Genomic DNA, 11,305 nt, shown 5'->3' with positions numbered 1-11,305 from the left:
AGTGACAAACGTTACGAAAACTTTGAAGTACGGACACGACCTTCAGAAATGAAGAATGCGACTAGGAAGAAGAAAAGGTGATTTTTTATTTTGTGCATTCTCCGCCACATCATATAAAAATAGTAGCAGAATATCTTGCGATTATTGTTCTTTCACATAGGACTATTTGATTTCGAAGTAGTGGTCATGTGCTTATTATAATATTACTTATATATGACTGTTTATTTATTTATTTACCACACATACCAACTGTCATTACAGGGGACCTAATGCGACAGTAACAAACAAACAGGTATAATATATGCCAAAAACAAGTAAATCCATCTTAATTTAGAGTAATTCACAAACACACACACACACACACACATATACACACGCACTCTCACCAAACCAAACACGCACAAATATCATGTCTTATTATAAATATTGTAAATCCGTTATTAGATGTAAGTCCTACAAAATATTATTATTATAACCTAATTTAAGTTCTGTGGATTTTGTGATGTTTTAAATAAATAAATAAACTAAACATGCAATAACATTAAATAATACATCACAAGCCAAAAATTACATTAGAAATAACATATTACACAAAAAATTACAAAAAACTTTAGCGTAGAACTGTTTACTATATTTTAAAGGAATGGAAAACATGATTATTTCATGAATAGTTCGTAGGCGTCGACTACATGTCCCTGAGTAGCTAGAAAATCAAAAGCTTGGCATATTTTAAAAATAAAATACAGTCTATTTGAAAAATAAACAAGTCTTACGAAAAGTAATATTGAAGTAGGCGTTACTTTGCGGAAATCCATAATTATTATACAAATAGTGTTAATTCCGCCAATATTTGTCTTACAGTCACGTATGTCATTTGACATGTCTGCCATCCAGTCGTCTGTCATTATATAAAATGAATTTGTGATTCGAGATTGATTATAATTATTCCTTTAGATAGAGCTCTTGCTGCTAGACTATACATGAAAACAGGCCAGGTTAATAACTTTAGTTGCGTGACAAGCTACGTCTTACAAATGCGATTTGTATGTCACTTTGTGTCAGTGTACGTGCATAGCTTAAAATAGAGTTTAACTTTTCTTAGGCTAATGAATTCATTCCATTACAACTTTGTCTCTGTTGGTTTTGATTTAGATTTTAATGAAATAAGCACAATTTAAAAGTATAATAAACAATAGAATTACAACACTACGTGATCTATAATGAAGGTTATATATTATGAAGAATTGGTGGATTTCTTTTAATATTCTGTTTCAGTAATATTTAGTTCATCAAAGTGTTCTTGTCACATAAGAAACTTTTAATCTAGTGAGAAACTTCTACGACACAAAGAAATAAAGAAACAAAGAAAAAAATGTTTATTGACGTCGTTATACATTCTGATAATAGTTCTTAAAGTTATACTAATCTAATTATGATCTAATGACGCCAATGGACTCAGCATAGTTGTGGTTTCGAAAGAATCCACAACGCTGGTCTTCCGTGGAAACGAAGAGAGCGCTACTAACGCACAGTCCTGTCACACGAAGGTGTACAAACTATTAATTTTTTATGAGCACAAAGCACAAAAAATAGTGAAACTCGGATCTAAAATTAAAACTAACAACAAATAAAAACAATTAAACTTGCCATTTGCCATTTAAACAATTGTTTTAGCATAATATATTATAAGCCACTTATATGTACCTAGATATTAGGTAACTGTTCTGTTTTTTTCTACAAATAAATAAATATAAATGAATAAAAACAATCAACCTCTTTTTTTATCAAAGTTTTCTCAGCTGTCAAAGTGACATATAACTAGTCGTATGACTAAATGATCTGAGATCATAATCTTAAATTCATGTAATTTGTGCGTTAATTCTATTGTAATAGTTTTAAAAGCCTGTTTTCCTACTGCGATGTCATTAAACTGTCGTAGTTTCCACATTATATCAAACTCTGATTCTTGCGATATTCGCCGCGTAACTGACAAGAGAAAGTGCTCCAGTTAGCCGACCAAATTCGAGATAACTGTAACTAGTGTAATATCAACTACCCAGCAGTACTCTGGCTGTTTGCAGATTAATACAAGTTTTGTATTATATAGCGTTGTTTCAATACTGTTAACACAAGCTCCGATAGCCGTGATCGTCTAGTGGTTAGGACCCTACGTTGTGGCCGTAGTAACCCAGGTTCGAATCCTGGTCACGGCAGCGAATAGCTGTTACGGTGGAGCATATTTTTTTTATTTTACGAGATTTGGTAAGTGCTCCGATAGCCGTGATCGTCTAGTGGTTAGGACCCTACGTTGTGGCCATAGTAACCCAGGTTCGAATCCTGGTCACGGCAGCGAACAGCTGTTACGGTGGAGCATATTTTTTTTATTTTACGAGATTTGGTAAGTGCTCCGATAGCCGTGATCGTCTAGTGGTTAGGACCCTACGTTGTGGCCGTAGTAACCCAGGTTCGAATCCTGGTCACGGCAGCGAATAGCTGTTACGGTGGAGCATATTTTTTTTATTTTACGAGATTTGGTAAGTGCTCCGATAGCCGTGATCGTCTAGTGGTTAGGATCCTACGTTGTGGCCGTAGTAACCCAGGTTCGAATCCTGGTCACGGCAGCGAATAGCTGTTACGGTGGAGCATATTTTTTTTATTTTACGAGATTTGGTAAGTGCTCCGATAGCCGTGATCGTCTAGTGGTTAGGACCCTACGTTGTGGCCATAGTAACCCAGGTTGGAATCCTGGTCACGGCAGCGAACAGCTATTACGATGGAACATATTTTTATTGAATTTTAATTTAATTTTTCTACAAAAAGTTATCTAAGTCTATCTCGTTTGTCTAAGTAGATAAATAGTTGCTACGGAGATGAGTACTAGACAATTAAATTTTGAATTATTTTATCGCAAATGCATTTCACTGAAATAATTCTTTCAATTCATGTTTTTGTTTTGACTGTCAACGCCAAACTAGGGGACGGGACAATAAAATTAAAAATGTCTAATAACAATATACTGACAAAAATCAATTTTTTTAGCTTCATCGTTTTACAAATTATTTAAATTACAATATATAAAATTATATTAATAATAACCTCATTAGAGAATTTGCTAGAAACCATCATAACTATAATGTTAAGTTTCACACCAGGAACAAACATATACTGGTAATAGCTAATACTCGGTTAAGTCGAGTTAGTAAGTCTTATTGGGCGATGTATATGCTTTAACAACATGATCCCAGAAAATGATTTTAAGGCGGATACATCGCTATTTTCTGGTAAAAGTCCACAAGAAATGTGTTACCTACTTCAATAGAATTCTAAGAAAAACCTCTGGCGACTAATTGGGAAGCTTCCTCAGAGCTTTGAGCATAAATATGGTCATTTTGTTTGTTAAAATTGTTGCTAAATTGTAAAAAAAATCTCACACGTACGGTGTCCTTCCGCCGCGACCCGCTCACACCTCTTGCCTCCTCATGACTCAAGCACATCTCACCTATAACTATGTATGTAGTAACAAATCTTGGATTCTACTGACTCTAAAAATTACAATAATCGTAACTAGAATTAGATTAATTAATTAGATTGCATAAAAAAAGCAATTATTTTATGCTTTTTAGAGCACATTATATCTATTGTTTTGGAATAGTGTTTATGAAGTCGGTTGTTTTTTGTAATTATTTTTTTTATGATTTTTAGTGAATTCGTAGTACACTAACTAACAATTTGTCTAAATATGTGTAGATATACTAAATTTTTCAATGCAGCAATGAACGTAAGTGCTTTGCAATTTGATTACAGGCAGTTAAAATTCTGCCACAGATCGCACCCTTACTGTAAGTCGTTCAGGAGTCCCATTGTTCATCATATTCGACTACCTAACCAAACTTAAAACTTTTATGGTTTTCTCATGGATGCCATTGTCAGATCTGGACCAAATTACAATGGAACCACACGGGAAGCACCAGCTTTCAAATAGAAAAATAATTATCAAAATCGGTTCACCCAGTCGAAAGTTTTGAGGTAACAAACATTAAAAAAAACATACCGACGAATTTAGAACCTCCTCCTTTTTTGAAGTCGGTTAATAAAGCTTATGCACTCGTTTAAATGAAAAGTGCCTTCGTTCAAAGTAATATTATTGTCTTCTCGTCCGGTTTCTTGTCTTTCTGTTTTTATTACGAACTCGAGAGATACACTTATTTGTTACATAATATTTTAGCAGCATTAAGAGCTACCACATAAATAAGCAACAAGAAAGGAATACGTTATTCTTCTTCAAAATTAATTTTAAGTTAATCCCGGGTATTACACATCAAATTAAACAGCATTTAATGTTAACAGTGACTATCACTATCACTTTACAAACTATAACCATAGGAAGAATTATCAAAAACGAAGAAAACATTAAACAAAATCGACGATGTGTCTATGCAATCATCGGTCCATAAAATCTGTTATAACTATTTAAAACAATCTTATCGCACTCGTGAAACAGATATAATATGACATCAGTAATATGTAGTACACTGTATATTAGTTAATTTAATTCGAATATTCATCAGAAATGCTGGTTTACAAAATATTTCTTGTTATCGGTATCTCAAGTTACACAACAGAGGCGTGTAAGTAATTATTGTTGTTTTTCTCTTATCTGTAAGATATAGTGTAATTAAGTAGATTAATATTTTCTCTGTAAAACGTGTTAGTGTATAATATAAACAATATGTGACGTATTAAATATTATTTGCAATGTAAATAATTGCGTAATGTATTGCTCATGTTCACTAATTCATATTTTGCACGTATTTCATCAATTTGTGTTTTGTTATTGATGATAAATCAATTTATGCCATAAATTGGCTTACATTATTTTATTATTCCGTTCAGGCTGTTGATTTTTGTTTTAATTGCATACTAGCTGCTACCCGCGACGTTGGCGGGTGGACTCTCTATAGCAACAAATATACCTGCATTAACATGAAGCCTAGTCTCATAAATGACTCAATGTGCACAAATAAAATTTAAAAAACAACAAAATTTTATGAACGTAGCGGGACTCGAACCCACGACCGTAGCGTTCCGTGCCGGTGCTCTAACCAACTGAGCCAACCGTTCGAGTGACGTCTCGTTATAAAATCTTTGCATATTAGGAAATTGACATGAGATGTCGCTCTTGGTAATCTAAACAATTTGTTATGTATTTAAAGTGATAACCCTCACTTCTAGGATTAATACACAAATAAAATTTAAAAAACAACAAAATTTTATGAACGATGCTGGACTCGAACCCACGACCGTGGCATTCCGTGCCGGTGCTCTAACCAACTGAGCCAACCGTTCGAGTGACGTCTCGTTATAAAATCTTGTATGCTTTGTTCAACTCTCAGGTCGTGGGTTCATTCGTGACTCTATGTAACTTTTATTATATGGTCGTGGAAGGCAAGCCTTTGTTCAAATGTTACACCGAAAGCAATCTATCGAAGCAAGCGAAGGTCCTGCCACATATGGAGTATTGCTGTGATCTCTGGTCTGGCGCACCCCAGCATCACCTCGATCCATTTCAACACGTTCAACGCAGAGCATCTCGAAATATCGGAAACCTAGTGCTCTGTGAACGTCTGGATCACTTTGCGTTGTGTGGTGACGTCGCTTCATTGTGTGCCTTCTACCGCATTTATAGCAGGAAGTGTTTCGAAGAGCTGTTTCAACCGATTCCTGCCGCCGAATTCAACCTTCGTAGGACACGCCACAAATTAGGATATAATCCCCACCATCTGGACGTGTGGCGATCCTCCACAGTGCGGTTTTCAAGGAGCTTTCCTCCATGTACAACAAAGCTGTGTAATGAGCTTCCTTGTGCGGTGTTTCCTGGACGAAACGACATGGGTACCATCAAAAAAAAGCGCGTACACCTTCCTTAAAGGCCGGCACCGCTACTGTGATTCCTCTGGTGTTGCAAGAGCATGTGGGCGGCGGTGATCACTTAACACCAGGTGATCCGTACGCTCGTCTGTCCTTTCTTTACTGTAACCGATTCTGATTGAAACAGTCTGCCAGGTAATAGATCCTTAGTACTTTGAGTATTAAACAATATATCTTAGTCTATGGTTGCAACGCTTTTGAGCCTGTGGTGTGTTTTTCTCAAGTAGGGGTTGTTCAACTTCACACACAACCTTTGAGTATCATTGCTGATGTGCAACACTAGTTCGAATCTCTGGTGCAAAAATTTATATGATGAAAATTGATGTTTATTTACGAATCAGGATTCAGGTTTGGGGCAATTTAGTTAGTGTCAGTAATATTTGAAAAAACAAATGCCTTTCATAAAAGGAATTTTGGAAATAAATAATAAAAAGCATCATTTTTATTATTTCATCACTATAATACGCGCGGAATCTTTCACACAACAAAAATAATTTTTGTTCAACAGTGAACAAAACAATGAAAACAATGAACAAGTATGATAAAGCGATAGGCCGTATCATTTGTCGACAATTTAGGATTAACTTCATATCCTGATATCGAATCGCACAGAATATAATAGACGAATATCAGATTATTCTAGACGGTTGCTTGCAGAATACAAGATTATATTTGAGGTCCTATTGTCGAAGATTTTATCCGAGCGACAGCTGTAGAACTTAAGGGCTTAGCTAAAATAGATTTGCTGTTAACCTTTTTCTGAAAGAAAAAAGCTGACTTTACATTATAATTATAACGAAAATATATTTGTAATTCATAATTGATATTATAATAGTCTTTCATATGGCATATTGAAATTAATTTACTTTCTCATTCTAGTATCTCCGGATATCTGTAAGCATTACCCAAAAATGAAATGGTGCGTAATCGAATACATGTCGAAAGACCGATGGGCACATACCCACAGGTAAGTAGATCTATAGTGAAATCTCCCAAATTTTGTTTTATTAGATTTATCTAAACAACGCTGAAAAATAAAAAAATACAATATTTATTTGTTATATCTTTAAAGTATTAATATATAATAGTATAAATATATAATAATAACCCTCACTTCTAGGATTAATACACAAATAAAATTTGAAAACAAAATTTCAGAACTCTGGCGTTCCGTGTCAGGGCTCTGCCAACTGAGCTACCCGTTCGAGTGACGTATCGTCATAAAATCTTGTATGCTTTGTTCAACTCTCAGGTTGTGGCATAATTCGTAAAAAAAAATTCAAAGTTTAGTTTTCAAATTTTATATGTGTACAATATATATGTCGTGGGCGGATCGTTGGATTGGCCAAATCGTGATATGCCTGAGCGCTTCTTAAAAGCCGACACTTCCTGATTTGGCCGGCCATATCACGATGTGCCCAGTAAAAAGTCGGGCGGATCGACGACAACAACGTATTTGTATAGTGCCAGCTGATCACTGGGCCGATCGTGAAGTTGTTGCATTTCGCTCCGATCGTGATGGTGGCGCTCTCTTCGCACTATCGGCTTTGTACCTTCATTTTATATAATCACAAATTTTAAGGCCTTGGACACCCTACACAATAGTTATTTGTTCAACAAGTGAGTAAAGTTATTTTTGCTGTGAGTGCTGACTTTAAATCACGAATTGGCGAAGTAGTCTAGAATTGAATCACGAGCGTAGCGAGTGATTTAATATATAAATAGTAAGTGATTTAAAGGCACGAGACAAAAAAATTTACTCTCGTGTGAAACAGACAACTTTTCACCTCGACTAGCGAGAAAAGTGTTATAGGTTATATAATATAGTAAAAGAAACAATTAAAATAATATTTTTTTGTGACAATGACATAATACGCTAGGCTAAAATGAGTTTCGGAACGCACCGGATCGCATTGTTTATTTGTTAAACGCGGAGTGATTCCCGAATGTATGGTCACGTGGGGTTCGAAATTTAAATCACATTGACTCATGCTTTTTGCTGCGAGTTTTCACGTAGCTATAGCGCCCTTTTCGTACTGAAGAGGTGAAAACGATATGCCCAAGTGTCGCTGGCGAAACCATCAAACGTTAAGCATTGAACGATATGGCTGGTGTAATATGGCTAGATCATGATGTGCTGGCATATCATGATGTGGCCAATCCAACCATCGGCCGACATAATATACAGCATAGGCTATCTCGCCGAAACTGAAAACAGCTCTGTGAATGTCATAACAATAACACAACTAATAATAATATATAACTGATCTCATATATACAAAAGACCCTTAAAGCTGAATGACAAATAAAGGTTCTACAATCGTATCAACCTGTATACGATTTATTCATGCATTAATAGCTGACTGGTTACCAAGAAAGGACTCTTTTCAGCAGTTTACAAATTTGTCTTTTTACCCATAATCTCATTCTAATAGTATTTATGCTCTTTTGCTTTTAATTTTACTGATGACTACCAACAAGCGTATTTTTTTTTATTAACAAAGCTTTTAATTTTTAATACAATAATAAGATTAATATTTTATTAGAATACTAGCTGACCCGACAGACATTGTTCTGTCAATAAACGGTTCGAGAGATGTGGTAAATGCGTGGGTGGAATCGTGACACGACAAACTATATATGTAAACCTTCCTTGTGCTTCAACGAATCTATTACAAAAGATTTCATTGAGATCGGTCGAATAGTTTAGGAGTAATTGGGGAACATACAAAAAAAATCTCTTTTATATATATAGATAAACAGGTAGTAAGTGGATTGTGATTAAATTATGTGCAATTAAAAATTCCTTCAACTTCTAGACCACGTGTCCCGCTGATTTTTAGCAAAATTATTGAAGTTTTTTTAGATTAAAAGAAGCTTAAAAATACAAGTGTATTAAGTTTAAAATTAAGATAAAAAGTAATAATAGTGACAGACATCTTAAAATTTACTGAAAAAAACTAAGTGCTTGAAGATGTGAACATAAAATCTCGGGACGCCAATTTAGGAGGTTAAGCTAATAAAAAAAGACGTGTGGCACTCGGGGACTGCCGCGGTAAAGCTATTGCATAGCATCTTTCATCAACTTATGCAATTATAATTATTTATGCAGTATTTTTTTTTAATAAAATTAATTTTAAAAAAAGGAAACGGGAACTGAGTAAAATTTAACTTGCAAGATTTGATTACAGACAGACAACGGGACAGGTGAAACTAAATAAAAATGCTTGTCAAAATAATAAAAATTAAAAAACGTGATAAATAAAATAAAGAAATTAAAAAAAAATCAAGATGTACCCCAGGCTCGAACCTGGGACCTTCTGCATATGTGATTACCGCTGTTCCACGGCAACTGTAAAAAGCGTGCCGAAATATCTATATGCATGTAGTAAGTAAGTGTTAGGTTATTTTCGTTACGGAATTTCTAGATTCGGTCCCCACGCTCAAGGCCCGCGATAGAAGCTATGCAATAGCTTAACATGATCGGATTTCGGCCAAACCATCGAACTCGGTCTAGCGAACCATATTCGATGGTATGTCGCGATATCCATTGCACAAAATTATTATTATTACAGTCCGGACCAAGTACGACGCCGGACCGATTGGTGCGAGGCGCCGACCGGACCGTCTGATGGTCCGGCCGTACCAAATCCGATCTTGTATTTAGGCTATTTGAAACGTACTTCAGTAGTTTGAAGATATTAATTATTTACCAACAGATTTTTTTACAACTGGGAGAAGAGATCCTGTCGAATGATTCGTTGGGCGGAGTATTGCGGCACCGCTCCGCTGTCAGACAATAATTTCGAATCGGAAGCAATCTGCTATCTAGAATGCGGTGGATGGGCTTAGCGTATAGCTACAAAATAAATTGTGAAGGTTCATGAAGACAGAACTACTGACAACCAACATGATATTGTCAAAGGATATGGGCAATGAGATTGGCAAAGCTTGTCTGCGCAATTTTGTAATTGAGTTAGAAAATTGGATTCAATGATGTGTTTCTTATTACAGTTTATGTGAATTTATATTTGGATGCTTACTTTTAGAGTCTGGCTAATGAGAGGTGTCCCTGAGAAACGCCAATAAAAAAAATCTGCTGCTGGTAATGATGCACTTAGTAAACGAAGTTGATTCTGTTAATTTTGGGAACACTCTAATGCTTCGAAATATATAATATGATATCTTATTTTATATTAATAATATCTTATTTTTCAAATTAGTATTACTATGTTAATACCTTTTTTTAGATGATAATGTGTAATAAATATATTATATAATAAATAATAATTTGGTACAACATGGTTCGTCATGCGCACTGGATGATTTATTTGCGAATTGCCCACGCCGTCGTCTGCCGGGTGGTCTTCTTCCGTCAAATATGTGCGAAGGGATCGATGACTAGTCCATACGTCAACTCGTGAACGGGTGCTGATTTGGTGCCAGGTAGACCTGTTCACGAAGCATCCTTATACTAATGAATTTAAGCTGAATAGGTTGATGCAACCAATATACAATAATTTATATTTATACAGTTTATTCTTTTTTTTTTTAATGAAATAATTTATATTATTTAAGCGCTATTCATATATTGAATGCAGCACCTTACAAACAAATTTGTTATGTATATTACAACCATTGAAATACTCTATTGATTGAAGAGTGGGCGTTTCTTGTATGTTCTTCTCACGAGCTCTACTTTTCCCGAAGATAAGGTGAATTCAAAAGCGCTTAGTTTAAACCTATTTGATTAAAGTTTCTTTGGCCTTTAGCTATCTGGTGCTGGAGCCAGAAGGTAGGCATTAAAACTACGTAATGCCTAGCTTCTTCAGCCCATCTGAAATCAATATATCTTGCTTTAGCATTATTCAGGATTCATTAAGTTACTTTATGCGTAAAATTGTGTGTTCTTATTTTAAATTTATTGTGTGTATTTTCAATATAATAAAAAAGTTTCAACATATTGAAATGTATTGTTTTAATCAGAAATGAAACACGTGTTAATTGTTCTTTGCATAAATCTTACAATTATCATGTAAATCTAATAAATGTTGCGTAATTAACAAATGGGATTCGGTATTAGAGTAGACGAGGGCGCGGCGAAACCGACCCCCACGACACAGACTAGAAGTATACAGAGTGGACAGATTAATTATAAAATATTTTGTGAAAATAATGGAACAGTTTAATTATATTCAAATTATGTATTATGTAGGTAGATGGATGCTCCTCACTTTCTACTATAGGAGCTAAGGTTCTTGTCTTAAATACTGTTATTAAGTACACAAAATATGTGATTATTGAAACTAGAAAGTAATAAAGAAAGAAAGAAAAATGTTTATTGACGTTTGATCAAGAAAACGTTTTAATTTAGAAT

General features: G+C 34.8%; 1 protein-coding gene across 1 annotated transcript; it reads left to right on the top strand.

The window, feature by feature from the left end:
- Nucleotides 1-4,520: 4,520 nt before the first annotated feature.
- Nucleotides 4,521-10,853, top strand: LOC126976439 (uncharacterized). Its single transcript, XM_050824769.1, has 3 exons — nt 4,521-4,628; nt 6,808-6,895; nt 9,648-10,853. The coding sequence occupies exons 1-3, from the start codon at nt 4,571-4,573 to the stop codon at nt 9,778-9,780; spliced, it is 279 nt and encodes a 92-aa protein (XP_050680726.1). The 5' UTR covers nt 4,521-4,570; the 3' UTR covers nt 9,781-10,853.
- Nucleotides 10,854-11,305: the final 452 nt, after the last annotated feature.

The sequence above is a fragment of the Leptidea sinapis genome, chromosome 40, assembly GCF_905404315.1.
Source record: "Leptidea sinapis chromosome 40, ilLepSina1.1, whole genome shotgun sequence".
Classification (NCBI taxonomy): domain Eukaryota; kingdom Metazoa; phylum Arthropoda; class Insecta; order Lepidoptera; family Pieridae; genus Leptidea; species Leptidea sinapis.
The sequence above is the reverse complement of the archived record's forward strand: the minus strand, read 5'-3'. Positions and strand labels throughout refer to the sequence as shown.

Excerpts from the sequence above, each read along its gene's own strand:
- LOC126976439 (XM_050824769.1), top strand. The coding sequence starts at position 4,571 with ATGCTGGTTTACAAAATATTTCTTGTTATCGGTATCTCAAGTTACACA. Across the intron at positions 4,629-6,807 it reads AAGTTACACAACAGAGGCGT|TATCTCCGGATATCTGTAAG; the intron begins GTAAGTAATTAT and ends TTCTCATTCTAG. Across the intron at positions 6,896-9,647 it reads CGATGGGCACATACCCACAG|ATTTTTTTACAACTGGGAGA; the intron begins GTAAGTAGATCT and ends ATTTACCAACAG.